The sequence below is a fragment of the Oryx dammah genome, unplaced genomic scaffold (assembly GCF_014754425.2).
Source record: "Oryx dammah isolate SB20612 unplaced genomic scaffold, SCBI_Odam_1.1 HiC_scaffold_26, whole genome shotgun sequence".
NCBI classification, from domain to species: Eukaryota; Metazoa; Chordata; class Mammalia; order Artiodactyla; family Bovidae; genus Oryx; species Oryx dammah.
In genome coordinates, this window is record NW_024070210.1 from 15,923,969 (window position 1) to 15,946,174 (window position 22,206).

General features: G+C 36.8%; 1 protein-coding gene across 13 annotated transcripts in view; it reads right to left on the bottom strand.

Moving 5' to 3' along the window:
- The window catches only part of TTLL5 (tubulin tyrosine ligase like 5), a 308,459-nt gene that overhangs the window by 216,179 nt on the left and 70,074 nt on the right, over positions 1-22,206 (bottom strand). For all 13 annotated transcript variants that reach the window (XM_040226042.1, XM_040226046.1, XM_040226045.1 and 10 more), the window contains 3 exons: positions 14,961-15,074; positions 14,650-14,741; positions 3,633-3,695 (listed from right to left, as the gene is read on the bottom strand). In XM_040226042.1, coding sequence (XP_040081976.1) covers positions 3,633-3,695; positions 14,650-14,741; positions 14,961-15,074 — 269 coding nt within the window. The remainder of the gene's footprint in view (positions 1-3,632; positions 3,696-14,649; positions 14,742-14,960; positions 15,075-22,206) is intronic.

Genomic DNA, 22,206 nt, shown 5'->3' on the forward strand with positions numbered 1-22,206 from the left:
AGGGACAGAGGAGCCTGGTGGGCTACAGTCCAAGGGGTTGCAAAGAGTCAGACACAACTGAAACGGCCTAGCACGCACATGTGGCACAAACATGATGTTACTAAAATACAGCCAAAGTTAAAACTACTGTCGTGCCATGAGACAGCAGGTAAGACACTGTTTGCCAGGGCAGGATGGGTGAGTGGAGCATGAAGCGGGAGGGCAGGGAAGGCAGACAAAATGAACCAATTATGAAATGAAGTAATTAGGAAATTAGTTTGAAAGTAGTTCTGACAATAATATAATAGGATTTGCAAGAGAGAAAACATGAATTCAGACTGAAGAGAACAGATTTAATGGAAGATGTAAGGCTTGCAACAAACATTTTCATTTTTTTAATGCATGTTTGTGTGTGTGCCTGCTTCGTGATAGGTTTTGATACTGTCAAAGAGGAATATAACCAAGTATCTACTCTTAAAAGCCAACTTGAAAGTAGATAAGAGTAGTTAGTACTAACTGACAATTATAATACAATATGTACAACATGGTGATCTAAATCCGATGGAGGGATAAGAAAGGCTGGGAGAACTTCCTTCTAGCCTGGGTAAGAGGATGAATGACATAGCTAGAAAAAGAATTCAGGGTAAACTGAAGCCAATCCAAGGGAATGTATGGGCATTTCAATGGAATGTAAGGATAAGGAGGCATGAAAGAACAGTAGATATGGTCTAATTGGCCATGGGTTGGTACTGAAAAGCAGAGATTAGGCTAAAAAGGGAGGAAGAGTAAATCATAAGGGCCTTTCTTTGCTAAACAGAAATTCATGTTTTTTGAATCAAAGTTTTTAGAATGCTTTATAAGCAGGAGTTGCTACTAGAGCCTAAAGAAAGAAGTCAAGGAGGATATCAATTGGATGGGGGAAAAAAAATTAATCCTCTAACAGAAATTCAACATCATATACATGTAGGGGATCATCTGCAGTAGTGTAAGTGTGATTTTGTTACCAAAAGAAATAACACATTTTTTTCATGTTACTTTAGGGGGTCTCAAAATATTGCCAACACTTACCACGCTTTTTAAATCATGGTGGTTATTAGACCCACTGCTAGGCCTACTACTATTAACACGTTATTGAATGTGTTAATAAAAAAAAGTACATATATTATTATATGTCAAATGTTTTCATTGTTATGCTCTCCCTGGAAAGAATCTTCCTAATTTTGGTAGTGGCTTCCAGATTGCCTATTCTATCTTTCTTCTCCCTCAAAAGAAGCTCAATTACAAAGTAATCAAGCCTCAAGCATAGACTCCATGTCAGTTCACAAACAGACTGACACAACCTTTAAGGAAACTCAGGCAGATTACCAATCCTAAACAAACAGTCCATTACTTATAAATATGACTGGACAATTAGAAATCACCAGATGTTTCAGAAAATATAAGAGCATAAACTAGAAAGAATGAGATAAACAAGGAGAAATAATCCAGAAGAATTCAAAATAGTGCAAAAAACAGAAGAACTTTCAATAATTATACTAGAGAGATTAAAAAAGCATACTTATAATACTGTGATTTATGGTGAGAAATATATATACTTACTTGGTTTTCATCCTAAAACCCTTAAACTGTCTAAGTGATGAGTGGTAAAGGCATCATTTGTCATGCTAATGAGGTGACTTTTAGAAAGTCCTTGGGTCACTTCAGGATGGGGGCTGGCCACCAGAGGAATCAACCCTGCGATGAGAGGGTTGAAGCTTTCAGTCTCATCCCCCTGACTTTCTGGGAGGGGAGAGGGGCTAGAGACAGAGTTCAGTTACCAACAGTCGATGATTTAACCAATCACACTTATGCCATGCGGCCCTCATAAAAACCTTGCAGTATGGGGTTCAGAGAGCTTCCAAGTTGCTGAGCTTGTGGAGGAGTGGGGAGAACGGTGCACCTGGAGAGGGCCCTAAGTGTCTTTTCCATCTGGCTGTTCATGAGTTATATATACCCTTTTATAATAAACTGGTGATCCGATGAGTTGAATATTCTTCTGAATATCCCCCCCACAGAAGGGGTCATGGAAATCTGTTATATGCAGCCAGTAGGTCAAAAATAAAGGTAACAACCTGGGCTGTGATTAGCATCTAAAGTAAGGTGTGGGGATTGCAGAGGGGAGGGGTGTAGAATCTTGTAGGACAGGACCATTAAACTGGAATCTGACGCTGATCTCCAGGTAGATAGTGTCAGAACTGAACTGAATTCTTGACAACAGCAGGTTGCAATTGCTTGGTGCTGTAGGGGAAACTCCCTACCTCCTCCACAATGGAACTCATACCACAGCCAATTTAATATTACATCCATAAACTATGAAAACCAGTCGGAAAGCAAAAACAGTTGTTGGATGTTAAAATCATACCTGCCAAAATAAAAAGAAGTAGATCAAACAATCCTCTTCAGTGCTGGTACTGAGTAACAAGATAGGTAAGGCTAAAGATCAATTTAGAATTTTTAGAAGACAAAGTTCAAAAAATCTCCAAGAATTTAAAGCTAAGAGACAATGAGATCAAAAGTATGAGAAAAAAGTAAAGAAATATGGAGGATATAGCACAAGATCCAAATTTCATCTAACAGAAGGTCCCTAGGAAAGACAGAATACGCAGAATATTTCCCACAGTTTAAAAGACTTAAACCTTCAGACTGAAAGGATTCATCCACTGCAAAAGCAAAATACTTTTCAGTAACACACCAGAACAAATCTTACTATAGTGTCTGAACGGGAACAATAAAGAAGGCTTGTAAAAATTTCCAGGGAGGAGGTAGCAGGTAGGGAACTGGGACCAGGTTATATATAAAGAACTGAGTTTCTACATAGTCCAAGTAAATCTCAAGATCTCTTTCACTGGAAACTGCACAGTGTAATTACTTAATCAATGGTAATAACCACAAATTTACAGAGAGAAACTGGAAATCCTGTACAGTTTCTGATGATGGATAATGAAATCACAAGAAGTGGGTGAAATCGGGATATCTCTTTTTAAGAATCCCACATAAAAAGCACACATACCTTGAAAATAATACAGACTTCTTTAAATACTTAAGGTTCCTTGTTGGTCAATTACTGAACTGTACTGCAATGCAGTTATGTCTCAGGGGCAACAGAAGTATGTGGGACTAAGGAGTCCCTGACTGCTGTGCTATTTGAATTTCGGCGTCTGTTTTCCATCATTTCTGCCCTATTTTCCCTTGTATTGAGGTTATCAGCTGTCATTTCTTACAACTCTCACTGTATTTATTTTGTGAATTACCTCTCCTGTAGCTTTCCTAATCTGATCCTTTTAGTCTCGTCTAGTCTAGAAAGATAATCATGTCTGTTGTAAGTGTGTCTAAAGCAAAAAGGCACTGAGAAAGGGCCTTCCTTTAAGGAGGAAAAATTTTAGGATATGTGTTAAGGTTTTTATGGTTTAATCTGTAGCGTCTAGAAATATTACAAAGTGCTGAGAGTTAATGAGTTCTTAAAAAAATTAGGTTTTATGTTGTGTTTTCCATAAAGCTCTTTCTAGCAAATATTCCTGAAGACTTTCATAAAACCTCTTTGCTTCGTTTACATTTACTTTCTGTTAATTTTGTGATCTAGTCCTACTAAATTTATAAGATTAGCAAATCTCCACCTGTCTTGAAAGAGACGTGTTGCCAGCATATAGTTCATGGAGGTCTTGTGTTCAAGGTAGGACCTAAAAGACAAAGAAGGGAACTGGTTATTTCTTAAAGCTTAGCTGAAGAGGAAAAATATAGAAATAAAACACAAATCAAGCACAAAAGTGACAGGTTTTCTAAAAATATATATATAGTCTCTAATGTGACAAAGGAGGAGATACTTGCTCAAATTAAAATGATAAAAAAAACTAGAATAGCAGAAAATACAATAAAAGAAAAGAATATAGATGACAATAATAAAAAAATAAAAAGGAAGAAAAGGTAGGATTTCTTAGATTAATAAAAGCTTGTATATTAGATTCAGAAAATAAAACTGGAAAACAAAAATGAAACCACCACCAAAAATCACAGATAGCTAGAAAAGAGGTCAGATGAAAATGGGAACGGAAGATGCATAAAGGGCATGAAAATACTGATAGATTGCTTCAATCATCTTATTTCTCCAGAGGCTTCAATGGCTCCGTGATGCCAACTGCAAGAAGCACATACTTTCTCTTTCAAGATTTCAAAAGCTGGGTCATCTATACCATCCGTTCATTCACCCTTTCTCCTCACAGTTCCCCAGGAGGGGTCCTAAAGTCCAGACAAGTCTCGTATAGCCTTCTCATACCACACCTCCCACTGACACTTTTGCCTCTGGCTGGACATCTTCTCCTCACACCCTCTTTACTTATCCATAATCCACCCTTCAAGAAGCAGCTCAAGTCCACTATCCTGCATGAAGCCTTCCCTGAGAGGACTGCTGCAAGTTTACAGAGGTTCCCTTGTTCTGGCCTTCCTCCTTCGCCTTCACTGCACGCCAGAGGGACCTGTCAAACGCTGTCTCGTAGAATAAACTTTTTCTTTTTGGAAAGCAGCATGATGCAGCAGGGAAAAGTAGGATCTGGAGTCAAAACACCTGAATCAAGTCCCACTGTGTGATCGTGGACAAGTCACGTTACTTTACTGAGCCTTATTTTCCTTATCATTAAAATGGGAATAACAATGATGTGTATAAGTGGGTGAGTGTTAGTCACTCGGTCATGTCTGAATCTTTAAGACCCCATGGACTGTACAGCCCGCCAGGCTCTTCTGTCCATGGTGTTCTCCAGGCAAGAGTACTGGAGTGGGTTGCCATTTCCTTCTCCAGGGGATCTTCCTGACCCAGGGATTGAACCTGGGTCTCCTGCATTGCAGGCAGATTCTTTACCATCTGAGCCACCAGGAAGATGTGTATAAAGTACATTATAATTACAAGGAGCAATACAAATATGAGCTATTTCTATTACATGTATAAATAAATTCTCTCTAGTCATACTGCTAACTCTCAAAGGACAGAGATCCCAACTAACACGTGTTTCACACTCAAAGCACCAAGCATACTGCTAGATACTTGTTGATATTCAATGAACATACATTAATAAAAAAGGAATATTTGTTAGCAGATAAGTGCATCTTTTCCATGCTACATGAAGGTAACTCAATTAGTTTAAAATGCTTGGTGCTCTCTTTCACTTTTCTCAGAAAACAGTTGAGCATTACTTTCTTTTTTTAGCATTATCTTTTAAAGTTGAACATTCACTTATCTTATTGCTCTAGATACATTCCATTCCTAAATATACACCTAGGAAACACACATTATAAAATTTAAAGCACAGCTGTCTTTAACAGCAAAAGACCAGGAAGCTGTCAAATGCCATCAAAAAGAGAATGGGAAATTTAACAGCAATATAAAGTCATAGAAGAATATAACAAAGCACTGAAAAAGAATGAATGAATTCAAAAGCTCCATGTAACAAAATAAACCTTAATAATATAATATTGAATGAAAAAAGGAAGAATACATAAAGCATGCCATTTTTAAAAGAAAAGTTCAAAAGCAATACAAACTAAGCAACAGAATTCTGTTTCTACATATGAGATGATAACTGCTGTAAGAGTTGCTCTTTCACCATAAGCAGCTAGAAAAGTGCATAAAATATATGAAACAACTGTTTGCACACATGAAACAATAGGCAGCGTAGAACTGTGATACCTGAAAGGGGAAATAAATGAAGGGCACCCCCTGATTGTTCCACCTTCCTCCCTAGAGGCAATTCCAGACAATGCAGAAAGAGAAGGAATTCAAGGAAAATCCAAGAGTCTATGTGTTGAGAAGACAGAGATCAAAGTTCTAGAAGTGCTAGAATTTTCAGAGCAAAGTCCTGGAGAGGAAGAAGCTATGCATAAGAAGAAATCAAAACAAACAAACAAAAAAATCATCACAAAGGACCCTTTGAATCTTTGGATGAATTCAGATCTACTCAGGCACAGGGTGAAAAAGTGCACGGCTTTGCAAAGAGCAATTGTCAGAGTAAAGAAATTAGGAGAAAGTGCAAGCTGAGTACTTTGCAGAGTTCATACAAAGCTGCCAACTGATCTGAATTCCCACCCGCCAGAATGGAGAGATCTCACTGAACAGGGGGGTCATTTAACAGACAACCCCAAAGTGCCTTCGGTAGTGGAATTATCTTAGACCTAGACAAAAAGCTATTCTAAACAAACCATAAAAACACTTTTAAATGAGCCTGAAAAAGATTAAGCTGATCTACAAGTAACTTAAGTGTCTAGCATAAAAAAAAACTTTCAACAGGCTTTAAAGAAAGAAACAATAAAACCCAACACAACCGTACAACATTTACAATGTGCAATTACAACATTCAGTTTTAAAAGAATCACTGTACATATGCAGAAACAGAAAAAATACAACTCATTGACAAAAGGAAAATCAGTCAATAGAAACAGACTCAGAAATGACAGAGATAATAGAACAAGATTTTAAAACAGCTATTATAAACATAATATATGCACATGAGTCTAAAGGAAATCATGAAAACAATTTTTTAAAAGAGAAAAAGAAGATATAAAGAGAAACAGATGGTAGTCCTAAAGGTAAAAAATAAAATATGTGAAATGAACATTTCATTGGTTAGAATTAATAGAAGATTTAACACTGCAGATGATTTAATTTCTTCAAAGATGAATGAAATGAGAACCAGAGAAAGAAAACCATCCAAAACGAAGAAAGAAAAAAGAATATTAAAAAATGAACAGAGCCATGTAACCATAGTACTGAAAGGAGAGGAGGGAAATGGAAAATACAAACAAACAAACAAAAAATTTCAGGAAATAACGGCCAAAAGTTTTCCAAATTTGAGGAAAGCTATATATAACTCCATAGACCAAGAAACTCAATGAATCTGAAGCAGAAGAAACATGAAGAAAATGACACCAAAGCATATATCATAATCACATTGTGGAGAATCAGTTATCAAGAAATAATCTAAAAAGCAGGCTGAGAAAAAGAGCCACATGACGCAGCAAAGAACAAAGGGAAGAATTACTGCATGCTTCTAACCAGAGAACTGCAAGCCAGACGGCAACAGAACAGTGCTTTTGAAGTATCAGGGGAAAGTGCCAGCCCAGAACTCTAAAACCAATGAAAAAAATCTTTCAAGACTGAAAATATAAGATAGACTTCCAGATAAACAACACTGGAGAGAACTGATTGCACTAAAGTAAATCCTAAAAGTTCTTCAGATGGAAGAAAATTATGTCAGACAAAAAACATGATCAACATAAAAGAAAGAAGAGCAATTGAAATGATAGTAAATCCATAATTATGAGACTTTTCATCATATTTAAATTTCCTTAAACTGTTCAAAGCAAAAATAACCAAAGCACTATGGTATTTAAAACTTAAATAGAAATAAAATGCATGAAAACAACAGCCCAAAGGACAGGAGGGAAGAATGGAGGTATACTGGTTGTAAAATTCCTAAATTATACATGAAACAGTGTAACAGTATTTCAAGGTGCACTGTGGTAAGTAAAACATGTATATGGTCACCCTAGAGCAACCACACTTTTAGAAAGCACAACAAAGCAGCAGGAGGAACGAATTAATCCAAAAAAGACAGGAGAAAAAAAAAAAAAGGGAAAAAGAACACATTAGACAAAAAGAAAACAGACAGAAATGTGGCCCATCTAAATCCAATCACATCACCATGCTGTACATTAGAGTCCCAGAGTTTATTCATCTTAAAACTGATTTGTACCCTTTGATCAACATCTCCCATTTCTCCATACCAGCCCATGGCAACTATCATTCTACTCTTTGTTTCTATCAGTTCTACTTTTTTTTTTTTTTCAATCAAGATTCCACATATGAGTAAGATTATACATTTGCTGTTCTGGTTTATTTCAGCTAGCATTATCCCTTAAGGCTCATCCAGGTTGCCACAATGGCAGGACTTCCTTTTTTTGACAGTAATCTACTTTAACTATAAAGACGCAGAGAGATTAAAAGTACACACACACACACACACAAAAGATACGGCATGCTAGTCCTAAGAAAGTTGGAATGGGTAAGGATGAGGGGAAGAGAAACTGGTGAAGGCAGTCAAAAGGTACAAGTTTCCAGTTATAAGATAAGTAAGTACTAGGGTTATACTGTACAACATGTAAAAAAAATTAATACTTCTATATGCTATAGGTAGAAATTGTCAAGAGAGTAAATCCTAGGAGTTCTTTAGTTTTACTTTTAGTTCTTCTCTGTTTAACTTTGTGTCTCTATAAGCTGATGGATGTTCACTAAACTTACTGTGATAATCATTCCATGACGTAAGTCAAAGCATTATACTACACAACTTAAAAAAAAAAGAAAGAAAGCTAAAGCAAGTATATTAAGCAGACAAATAGGCTTGTGGACAAACAGCATTATCAAAGATAAACAGGGACATTTCTTGGCAATAAAGGAGTCGATTTATGAAGAAGACATAACGAATCTATTGCAGAGGTGCCTAATGACAGAGTCCCAAAATCCACGAAAAGCAAAACTGACAGAACCAAAAGGAGAAATTGACAAGGTCTCAACGACAATGGGAGAGTTCAACATACACTCTTGATGACTGATAGAATTAGTAAAACTAGAGAACATCTGAACTGTCAAATACTTTGACCTAACAGACATTTATAGAACACTCCACCCAGCAATAGCAGGATGTATATTCTTTTCAATGTACATGTTACGTTTGCTAGGACAAGTCATATCCTGAACCATAAAACAAGTCTCAGTACATTTTAAAAGACTCAGCTTACACAAAGTACATTTTCTGAGTACAAAAAAGTAAATTGGGAAATCATTAACAGAAAAATCTCTAGAAAGAAATCCAAATATCTGAAAACTAAATAATGCATTTCTAAGTAGTCCACAGGCCAAAGATAGAATAAAAACAAAAAATACAACAATCAAAATTTATGGGACTGCAAAAACAGTACTTGGAAGGAAATTTATAGCACTTAAACACATACAGAAAAGAAGAAAGGTCTCAAATCAATGACATCAGCTTCTATCTAGAGAAACTAGGGGGGAAAAAAAGCAAATGAAGTCCCCTAGTAAGTTACAGAAAGGAAACAATATTAGAAAGGAAGTCAATGTATACGAAATAAAAAACAATGAAACTAAAAACTGGGTCTCTTAGAAGATCAATGAAATTGATAAACCTCTAGCCAGACTGATTATGATAAAAAGAGAGAAGAATTAAATTACCAATATCAGAAATGAGAGAAGTAACATCACTGCAGATTCTACCAATATTAAAAGGATAGGTGAATATTAGGAATAATTTTGTGCTTACAAACACAGCATATATGAAATGGACAAATGCTTGAAAAGATACCAACTACCAAAGGTCATTCAACTAGAAAGAGAATCTGAATAGCCCTGCATGTGTTAAAGAAACTGAAATTAAATTTCTGGTCCAGATGGCTCCACTAGTGAATTCTACCAAACATTCAAGAAATAAAAAATACCAATTCTCCATAAATTCTTCCAGAAAATTGAAGAGATGAGAACACTCTCCAACTTATTCTATGAGGCCAGCATTATCCTCATACTGAAACCAAATATATTATAATAAAGCCACAGATCAGTATCTCTTATGAACAAAGATGTAAAAATCTCATTTTAGTAAATCAAATTCAACAGCCTATAAAAAGGATACATGTCAGATCAAATGGAGTTTATTTCAGGAAGGCAATGTTGAGTTTAACATTAAAAAATGGATGCAATTCACTATATTAAAAAACCAAAACAGGAAAAACATATTATTATGTCAAGAGATGCAGAAAAAGTAATTGGCAAAATCTAATATCCATTTCTGATAAAAACTCTTAGCAAAAGAGAAACAGAAGGGAACTCCTTCAATCTGATGAAGCGAACCTACGAAAAAACCTAACACTAACATCCTACTTACCCACTCCAGTGTTCTTGCCTGGAGAATCCCAGGGATGAGGGAGCCTGGTGGGCTGCCGTCTATGGGGTTGCACAGAGTCGGACATGACTGAAGCGACTTAGCAGCAGCAGCAGCAGCAACATCATACTTAATAATGAAAGACTGAATGCTTACCCTAAGAACAGAAACCAGACTGGGATGTCTGCTCTCACTGGTCCTGCTCAACACTGTGCTGGAGGTTCTTGCCAATGTAATCAAGCAAGAATAAAGCAATAAAACACATCCAGATTGGAAAGAAAGAAGGAAAACTGTCTTTATTCACAGACAATATTTTCAACTAGGCAGGAGATCCTATGGAATCTCCAAAAACCTTCAATAACTGACAATGTGAGTTTAGCAAGATTGTGTGCGTGCGTGCTAAGTTGCTTCTCTTGCGTCCGACTCTGTGCAAACCTATGGACTATAGCCCGCCAGGTTCCTCTGTCCAGGGGATTCTCAGGCAAGAATACTGGAGTGGGTTGCCACTGCCCTTCTCCAGGGGAGCTTTCCGAACCAGGGATCAAACCCTCATCTCTCACATCTCCTACACTGACAGGCAGGTCCTTTACCACTAGCGCCACCTGGGAAGCCCCAGGTAGTGCAAGATTACAGGACACACGTGAAAGTGGAAGTCGCTCAGTCGTGTCCAACTCTGCGACCCATGGACTACACAGTCCATGGAATTCTCCAGGCCGGAATACTGGAGTGGGTAGCCCTTCCCTTCTCCAGGGGATCTTCCCAACCTAGGGATTGGACCCAGGTCTCCCACATTGCAGGCGGATTCTTTACCAGCTGAGCTATCAGGGAAGCCCCAGTCAATATGGAAAAGTCAACTATATTCCTGTATACTAACAACAAACAATCAGACACCGAAATTAAAAAAACAAAATCAGTTACAATCAAATCAAAACATGTTAAATACTTAGGGAATAAATCTGACGAAAAAATGTAAAAGATCTGTACACTGAACACCACAAAACACTGTTGAGAAAAATTAAAGATTACCTAAATAAATGGACAAATATACCTTGTTCATGGGCTGGAAGACTCAATATTGTTAAGATGTCAATTCTCTTCAAACTGATCTAGAGAGCCAATACAATCCCAATCAAAATCCCAAGCAGGCTTTTTCGTAGAAACTGACAAACTAATTCTAAAATCCAAATGGAAATGCAAATGACCTAGAATAGCCAAAACAACCTGGAAAAAGAGCAAAGTTAGAACAAGATTTTTTATAAAGCTACAGTAATCAAGACAGTGTGGTACTGTATTAGCACAAAGACAAAAAGATCAGTGGAACAGAATAAACAGTAAAGAAACAGTGGTTTTCCACAAAAGTGAAAAGACAGTTCAATGGACAAAAGGTAGTCTTTTCAAAAAATGGTGCAAAAACTATTGGATATCCATCTGGAAGAAAAAAGAACTATGATCCATATCTTGTACCATATACAAAAATTAACTCAAAATGGATCAGACTTAAATGCAAAACTTAAAACTATATCTAGAAGAAAACTTGAGATAGGCAAAAATTTCTTAGATGCCAAAGGACAGTAATTAAAACAAAAAAATTGGACTTAAAATTAAAAATCACTGCTCCTCAAAAGCTACTATTTAAAGGATGAGAAGACAAGCAACATATTGGGGGGGGGGGGGCGGCGGTGGAAATCTTCTCAAAGCACACATCTGATAAAGGAATTATATCCAAAAAGGAAAAGAACTCTCATAGCTCAACTGTAAGAAAACAAACTCATTTTAAAAATGGGCAAAATATCTAATCATCAAGTGGCAAATAAGTACATGAAGACATGCTCAACATCACTAATCGTTAGGAAAATGCACGTGAAACCATGAGATATCACTACACCTCTACCAAACTGGTGATGAGGATGTGGAGAGACTGAAGCTCTCATACGTTTATGATAGGAATGCAAAATGGTAAAACCACATGGCAGTTTCTTAAAAAAGTTAAACATGTACAATGATATGATCCAGTTATTCCACAAGTAGGCATTTACCTACGAGAAATGAAAACACATGTTTATACAAAAATTTCTATACAGATGCTCATATAGCCTTTCTTTACAATAACCAACAAACTGGGAGGAACCTAAATGTTAATCAACAGAAAAGAGGATAAACAAATTCTGATATATGCCTAGTAACAAAATGCCACTTGACAATAAAAGGAAATCAAACCACCGATACACGCTATAACATGTATGAATCAAAAAATAATCTTGCCAGATAAAAAGAAAGATCAGCAAGTAAGAGGACAACCAACAGAATTCCATATATGAAATCCTAGGAAAAGGAAATCTCTCTTTATTGACAGAAAGCAGATCAGTAGCCACCTGGGACAGGAACAGGCAGGGCAGGGAAAGGAGGAACAGGAGAGAGGAATTACAAAGGAGGACAAAGAAACAGTTGGGAGTGATGCATATGTTCACTGTGTTGACTGCGGTGGGTAGTTTCGGGGATTTATACACATGCTATTTTATGAAATAGTACACTTTGAATATGTGAATCTTATTGTATATCAATTATAACTCAACAAAGCTGTTAAAAATAACATGTACATGAAATAGTAAGCAATAAGTTTAATGTGTTCAAGATTTACACTGAAAACCATAAAACACTGCTAAGAGAAAGAAAGCAAAGAAGTCCTAAACAAATAGGGAAATGAGACATATCATGTTTATGGATTTGGAAAATTCAATAACTGTTAAAATATCCACTTTCCCAAAATTCATCTACATGTTCAAGGTAATGCCAATCAAAAGTCAGCACAGAAACAGACAAAAACATTCTAAAATTTCTTCGGAAATATAAAGGACACAAAATAGTCAAAATACTTCTGAAAAAGAACAAAGTTGGAAGACTTACACTACCTAATTTCAAGACTTAGTATAAAGCTACAGATATTAAGACAAACACATAGATCAGTGAAACTGAATAAAGTCTAGAAATAGATACATATATATTTCAATTAATTTTCTACAAAGATGCCAAGTTAAATTCAATAAGGTAATTTCAAAAAATGGTGCTGGAACAAATGGACATCCTTTTGGAAGGAACTTCAACCCTTACTTCACACCATACACTAAAAATTGAATCAATACATATCATAAACCCAAATATAAAAGCCAAAATTATAAAACTTGTAGGAAAAATAAAAGAGAAAAGGCTTTGTGAACTTGGGGTTGGTAAAGCCTTAGAAAACACAAAATGCAAAAATCTTAAAAAAAAATTAGTCAATTGGATTTCATTAACATGTAAAACTTCTGTATTTTGAAAGCTACTGTTATAAAAATAAAAAGGCTAGCTACAGACTTGGAGAAATATTCACAATGTAAATATCTGGGAAAGGACTTATATCAAGAGCCCTTTATAACATAAAAATAAAAAAATAAAAATCTTAAATTTAAAATGAAAAAAGAAAGATACAAAAATGGCCAATAGCACATGAATGCTCAATATCATTGTTCATCAGACAAAAACAAATTAAAACTACAAAGAAATACTACACACACACACACAAACACATACACACACAAACACACACAAACGCATACACACACACACACAAACGCATACGCACACACACAAACACACACACACAAACACATACACACACAAACACACACACACACAAACACACACACACAAACACACACACACACACTAGAATGACTAAAATTTAAAAAGCTTGACAATACCAATTGCTAGCAAGGACAGAAAGCCAGTGGAACTCCCATACATCACTGGTAAAATGTAAAATGGTTCTTTCTCTTATCCCTTATCATATGACCCACCTACTTCACCCCTAGGTATTTATTCAAGAAACACAAAATCATATATCCACACACAGACTTGGGCATGAGTGTAACAGCAGCTTTCTTCACAGCCCCAAACTGGACACAATCCAAGTGTTCCACAAAGGTGAGGAGATAAACTATGCTATATTCATACAATGAAATTGTATGTAACAATGATAAGGGATGAACTGCCACTGTTTCACACAGCATGGACAATTCTCAGAATTATGCCAAACAGAAGAATGCAGACATCAAACAATATATACTGTATGACTCCATTTGTATAAAATTCTAGAAAAACTATAGTGCTATAAAAAGCAAATCAGTAGCTATTTGAGGCTCAGGGTAATGAGAGGCACTGACTGTAAAGGAGCCTGAGAGGCCATCTGGAGGTAATGTAATGTTCTATATCTTGATTGTGGTGATTAAATTGATAGCTATATTTGTCAAAATTCATCACCAAACTTAAAATAAAATGGATGCATTTTATTGCATGAAAACTTGATCTCAACAATGATTAAAAATAAATAGCATATTGTTTTTGTACACATACAGAAGGTAAAAAAATTTTTTTTCAAATCAAGGTAATAATAAACACAAAATTTAGGACAGTATCTAACTCTGGGTTAGAGGGCTAGTAAGGAAGGAAGCAGGGAACTAGCAAAAAGGGAGGAATGATGCACAAGTAGATTAAATTATCATTAAAGCTTTAGTTCTCCAGTGGAGTAATATTAATATTGTTACAAATAATTAAAATAAGAAAAGCACCAAGTGGAGAGCACTGATGATACTATGTCACAATTAATTCAATTCTCTGGACCTGAAGTACAGATTAAAAAAAAAAAAAAAGGTAGTCACCTCACCCATATATTTCCCATGTCTCTGATGTAGGGAATATGCGAATAAATCCACCTCTCCGATCATTCTCTTCCTTCACCCTCCGTAAAACTTTGATCTACATGGGGGAAGAGAAAATAAAATGAACACCTATTTTCATAAATGTAATCTATGTGGTTACAGGACAGAGTTATGACCCGAGAATATGCAAGAAGCATGAAGAGGCTATATCTCCTATGTTCAGTGTAAGACAGGAGTGTCATGAATATTTATGAATCACTAATTTTCACTGAACCCTATGTTAACCCACAAAGGCCTGAAATGGAGTCATCTTTACCTCCTCCATTGACAGACCAAGCACAGAACCACCTAACTTCCCCGGCACCTTCTCCCGTGCTGAGCCCACAAGGTTTTTCATTTCCGCATCACTGGCAGAGAGTGGACGGGAACGCTAGGGAGAAGAAAAAAGAAAAACAAAAATGTATTGCCATCGTCTTTCTTCACTTCCCTCTAGTCAGTCCCTCAATACCATTATGTTTCATAATATGTATAAGCTCAAATCCAAAGCCCATTTTCTGTAATAGATCTCTTAGCCTGAAGTCCTGGCAAACAGATAAAAGCTAGCAAATTCAAAGAAAAGAAGAGAAAAAAGGATAGAATGAAAACACTATGGGTTGAAAGAGACACACACACAAAAAAGATGTCCACATGGCTTTCTAAGCTAGTACTTACTCCTTATCTTGGTTTTGACATAAATCTAACAGTTTGAAAGATACAGGGGAAAAAATCTGAAAATAATTTCAATGTAAGATTAGAAAGGCAATGCCAAAGAATGCTCAAACTACCACACAATTGCACTCATCTCACACACTAGTAAAGTCATGCTCAAAATTCTCCAAGCCAGGCTTCAGAAATACGTGAACCGTGAAATTCCAGATGTTCAAGCTGGTTTTAGGAAAGGCAGAGGAACCAGAGATCAAATTGCCAACATTTGCTGGATCATCAAAAAACCAAGAGAGTTCCAGAAAAACATCTATTTCTGCTTTATTGACTATGCCAAAGCCTTTGACTGTGTGGATCACAATAAACTGTGGAAAATTCTGAAAGAGATGGGAATACCAGACCACCTGACCTGCCTCTTGAGAAACCTATATGCAGGACAAGAAGCAACAGTTAGAACTGGACATGAAACAACAGACTGGTTCCAAACAGGACATGAAACAATAGACTGGTTCCAAACAGGAAAAGGACTACATCAAGGCTGTATATTGTCACCCTACTTATTTAACTTATATGCAGAGTACATCACGAGAAACACTGGGCTGGAAGAAGCACAAGCTAGAATCAAGATTGCCAGGAGAAATATCAATAACCTCAGATATGCAGATGATATCACCCTTACGGCAGAAAGTGAAGAGGAACTAAAGAGCCTCTTGATGAAAGTGAAAGAGGAGAGTGAAAAAGTTGGCTTAAAGCTTCACATTCAGAAAACTAAGATCATGGCATCTGGTCCCATCACTTCATAGGAAATAGATCAGACTTTGGAAACAGTGGAAACAGTGTCAGACTTTATTTTGGGGGGCTCCAAAATCACTACAGATGGTAATTGCAGCTATGAAATTAAAAGATGCTTACTCCTTGGAAGGAAAGTTATGACCAACCTAGATAGAATATTAAAAAGCAGAGATATTACTTCGCCAACAAAGGTCTGTCTAGTCAAGGCTATGGTTTTTTCCAGTGGTCCTGTATGGATGTGAGAGTCGGACTGTGAAGAAAGCTGAGCGCCAAAGAATTGATGCTTTTGAACTGTGTTGCTGGAGAGTCCCTATCCTAAAGGAGATCAGTCCTGGGTGTTCACTGGAAGGACTGATGCTGAAGCTGAAACTCCAATACTCTGGCCACCTCATTCGAAGAGTTGACTCATTGGAAAAGACTCTGATGCTGGGAGGGCTTGGAGGCAGGAGGAGAAGGGGACAACAGAGGATGAGATGGCTGGATGGCATCACCGACTCGATGGACATGAGTTTGAGTAAACTCCAGGAGTTGGTGATGGACAGGGAGGCCTGGCGTGCTGCGATTCATGGGGTTGCAAAGAGTCGGACACAATTGAGCGACTGAACTGAACTGAAGATTAGATATGTGTTTATTTCAGGAAGTCACTATATTCTTTTTAACACTGGGGAAGGAGAGCTAGGAAAAGTGAGACATAAGACAGAAAAACAATGAGCAATCTGCTATGTTACAGATGACAAAGCTGGACAGTGGGATGTTTCAGAACTTGAGGGGGAAATACTGAGATGAGAGTTATCAGTGATGTAGAAAAGAAATGTGAGCAAGGCTATGACTTGAAAAACACTGTAGCTGCTGGACTTCAAGAGACTTGTATCTAGAATGACTGCCTTGGGTACTCCAAGGAGGCACTCCAGTGGGTCATGCTCCTTATGGATCCCCAGAGATGATCAAGGCAACTTCAGCTTCTGAATGATGATCAGGAAGGTTGTCGGAGAACAAAAGTTTTAAGTGATTTTGATGTTATGAGAGCAGAGAAATATAAAGCCAACAAAGGAAATCAGATGTATGAAACGTGAAAATAAACTATTAAAAAAAAAAAAAGATGACTGATAACTAAATTAGCCAAGTGGGAATAAGGAATGAATAATCCAAGAAATGGGGGTGCAATTTGTCTCTCTAAGAGTCCAAGAAGTAATTGACCAGACAGAAGAAATCTTACTGTCAGGGACTATTGTTTATTTCCCTCTTTGTGTACACACTGTATGGAAAGGCTTTCTGACAACTCACTTTTGACATTTTTAGCTACACTCAATGGCAGTGGTTTAGTCGCTAAGTCGCGTCCAACTCACAACCCCACGGACTATATCCAGCCAGGCTCCTTTGTCCATGGGATTCTCCAGCCAAGAATACTAAAGTGGGCTGCCGTTTCCTTTTCCAGGGGATCTTCTTGACCCAGGAATTGAACCCAGGTCTCCTGCATTGCAGGCAGATCCTTTACCAACTGAGTTACTAGAGAAGCTCCTCAACAATACTCACTGTTAAACTAAATTTTTGTGTTGCCCCAAAATTCATGCTGAAGCTCTAACCCACACAATGTGATGGTATTTGGAGACAGGGCTTTTCGGAGGTAAGTAGATGAGGACGTGAGAATGAGGCACTGGTCTAATGAGATAAATACCTTGTAAACAAGAGTCACCAGGAAGCTTGTTCTCTCTCTCTCTCTCTGCCTGAATATGCACAAAGAGCACAGTGCAAGATGATGACCATCTACAAGCCAAAAGAAGAGGCTTCAGAACAAAACCTACCTTGCCAGCACATTGACCTTGAACTTCCCAGCCTCCAGAACTGTGAGAAATAGATTTCTGTGATTTAAGTCACGTGGTCTATGGTATTCTATTATGGTTGCCCATACAGACTAATGTCTACCTGTATATAAATAACCATGACTGGCTTTATCTTTGGATGCAGGAAAGACCAATATATACTAATCTTCAAAACCAGCATGGAGTTATAAAACACAGATTTTCTGATAAGCAAATCCATGAAAGAAAAATCATGAAATCAGCATATACAAGCAATGAGTGAAGGCAGGAACGGAACTTTTCTCTCTTTAGCTTTTCCTGTGGTATCTTTAGCATCTAGAACACTCCTTGGCATAGAGTAGGAGATCAATAAATATTTTTTGAACAAATAATGTGTTAACACACAGATCAACCACAGTTAGAATTAAAATTTGCAGAGGATTTTGGAAAAAAATTCAACTCCATTCTAATCCCTGGAAATACATTTCACAGCATATGTTGGGATTACAGGGAAATTAAGAAGAAAGTTTAAAAATTTAGGAAGGGAATCAATATAATCATTTAAAAAAATCTTTAAAGTGTGAGTTCTTATTCAGCATGTAATTTGGAAAAGCCAAAATACTAAATGGGTGTCTTGAGGACGTCTGTCATTTTCATACATTATTTACTGTTTTCTAAACAGACTTATCTACCTCACATGTCACAACACGACTTTGATCAGAAAGCCACTAGCAGTAAAACCTCCATAGTCAAGTTGCCTTATCACCTCACACTAGTTAAAGATATCTTAAAGTCCTCTGAAATTATGAAAGAAGAGAATGTGAAGTAAGCATTCATTTTAATGATATAAATAAAAATAAAGATTAAGCATTTTAGAATAGAAAAGAATGTTACTTTAAAATGCTGATTAACTATATTACAAGGTCACTGATAAAAGTATTTTAAGAAACAGTTATTTGCCTATCAGAATAGTCTTAAGGAATGGTCATATTTATAAGAACATGGATCAAGTCACTATTGATCCAGTTACTCATCTAATGAGCACCACCAATTAAAAAAAATTTTTTTTTGCTTTTTTGTCTTTTTTTGTTTTTGTTGTTCAATCTCTTGTCTTTATTAGGGGTTTTTTGCTTGTTTGTTGTTTTTTCTTTTTTTATCTTTTTAAACTTTTTTTTTTTTGCTTTCCTAGGGCCTAATTTTCATCTTTGTAGAACTGCTTCATGATAGAGTGATATTGCTGGCTTCCAGAGATTGAGCTTATTATGATGCTGCTGCAGTCTTCCTCTACTCATCTAAGCCTGCTCCCCCAAACAAAGAATGAGCACCTCAAAAACCTTCCCAGTCATTTTCAGAGTTGTCACCGACCCACATTCACAATACTCACAGTACACAATCCTAACTCAAGCCACTGCATGCCTGTGTGAGTGTTATTTGAGTAGGGTGTGTAGGAATTCAAGCAGGTGCTCCTGGTCGGGGTACTCGGGAGGTTAGAAAAAGGAGGGGGTAATGGTGCTTGTTAGATGAATGGTCCAGCTGTTCACTTCCATGAACCAAGGTCTTTATTCTTTTACTGCCACAAATACCACAAGGCTGCAAAGAAAAGGTCAATGCTACTTCAAGAGAAAAAAAAATGTGGCTGGAAACTCCTTTAATCTCTTCACCCATTTATCTCCGTGTCAACTATTAAGAAGGCTGAGAGGGGGCTTCCCTGGTGGTCCAGTGGCTAATACTTTGTGCTCCCAATGCAGGGGACCTGGGTTCATCCCTGGTTGGGGAACATCCCACATGCTGCAATTAAGACCCAGCACAGCCAAATAAATATTAAAAAAAAAAAAAAAGAAGAAGAAGAAGGCTGAGAGGGAGAAATATGAAAAGATGTAGCTCCTGAAATCTAGGTATGTCAAATGCTCCTCCAACATCCACCCAGGTGTCCTATGTCTTTGGAGAAGCCAATGGAAAATAATCAGATTAGAAAGTCAAAAATATTTTGCCAACTTCAGCTTTTCAATAAATTTGAAATTAGAGAGCAATTTTTTAATCTACATAATATCTGTTGTGCTGGTTCATAGAGAAATGTATTTATACAAGAACAACAAAGCATTGCTACTCCAGACCTACAAATACTTATTAATGAAATGAAGTCTTAATGAATGAATTATAGACACAGGTAAGAGAAAAAGGGGAGAAGAAAGGATAATAAAGAAAAAAAAGAAGAAAAATGCTTATGAGTACCAAGGAGATACTTAGAAATTAAAAGCAAAGAAAAAAGAAATAAGGCTGACTTGAAAGGCCATCAGGATTGTCAAAAATAAGAGCAAAACAGTTTAAATGCAAGCCATTCTGTGGTTTTGACTTTGGACACAAAAGCTCAGCTTCATTCTCCTGGTAGTAGATAGAATAAATCCACATACTCCAATGAATTGACTGACTACACTAAGGAAATAAGGCTCCTCTGAACTTAAAAAGAACCACTGCCTCTGGCTAGATGACATAAGATTTAAACTACTAGGTTCTCAGATACACTTTAAACTGTCACAGTAAGAATTCTGCCATGCAACATGCATCTAAATTGTTAAAATATCATTAGTACAACTCAGGATACAGAAGTACACCCAGAGAAGAAACATGTACACATCTAACTTTCATTGCTAGGGAAGAACTGAAAAGTACCAGTTAGGAGAAGTGGACAAATGCAGAAAATTTAAAAATGGTGTGGCATCCTCAGAGATACCAAAATTGAGGGGTTTAAAAAAAAAATCTGTTCGAAAGAGAACACATGCAGAGAATAGAAAAATCTCCCAATGCAATTTTTAAAAGTTTGGAATGCTGTGTTAAAAACACATGGATTAGAAATAAATCAATTTATATGTCATGCATCTTGCCACCAAGAAAATAAGAACGAGTTTAAGAAGTGAAATGAATCACTGCTATCAAATGAAAGAAAACGGACAAAAAAGACCACATGTGAACAAATCTGGGTGGAAATAGACCAAAAATGGCTAACAGAGAAGGTTTAAATATAATGATAACCAGAAGTACACTACTGAGAAATTGGGTGGGGGAGGGGGGGGGGAGAAAGCAAGTAGGTGTGTGTTACAGTAAAAAAAGAGACATGTAGCATCTGAAAATGTGTAATAAACATAAGTCAGCAGGTCTGAGAGACATGCATCTTGTTATTAACAGAACTGGCTTTAAAAACAAAAAAACTTACCAAAACAACTTACAATTATATTTGAAAAATCATGGAGAACTGAGGAGGTACTAAAGGATTAGAAAAAAACAAATGAGGTACCAATCTTCAAAAATGTAAGAAGTATGCTGAGCACCTGGTGATTACCTCCTGGTAAATCTAACTTGAATCCCTAGTAAAATAATGGAACAAATATTAAAAGAAAAAAATCCATAAACATTTAGAGTTTAATGAGTTCGTAAAGAATAGTAGTATGGAGACTGCTTTTAGTTTTATTTCCAATCAGGACTCAGTCTCATGATATAATAAATAAAATACACCAATAAAAGCTGAACACAGTTAAAAGACAACTATAAGGTAAGATAAGTAGCAGTGAATCAAATTAGAGGGTGACTGGGTACTGATTAAGCATTGTTTAGAATATGTATTGGTGTCTGGTAGGATGAATAATAAATTAATTGGGTTGATTTGCATTTCTTGATGATAGTAAATGTGAAAAGACATGACTATAAATAAATGAATATCAAAGTAACACCAGATACTGACAATGGATAAAGGAAAACAAAATAGGACTCAAAAGTGTGAAGGGGACTAAATCTTCTGAAGGTTATCTGTGTGTCCAGAACTATCCCAAGTATTTTCCCTACGTTTGATCCTTCCTTTCTCAGCATAACTCCATTTGTGTATTACTACCCTCATTTGTAATGTAATTTGTGTAATACACAAATGGCATTATGCTAAGAAAGGAATGGGAGGAGCCTCTTGAGAGCCCCTTGGACTGCAAGATTAAGCCAGTCAATCCTTAAGGAAATCAGCCCTGAATATTCATTGGAAGGACTGATGCTGAAGCGGAAGCTCCAATACTTTGGTCATCTGATGCAAAGAACTAACTCATTGAAAAAGACCCTGATGCTGGGAAAGACTGAAGGCAGAAGGAGAAAAGGGTGGCAGAGGATGAGATGGTTTGATAGCATCACTGACTCAGTGGACATGAATCTCAGCAAACTCTGGGAGACAGTGAATGACACATAAGCCTGGCGTGCTGCAGCCCATGGGGTTGCAAAGAGTCAGACACAATT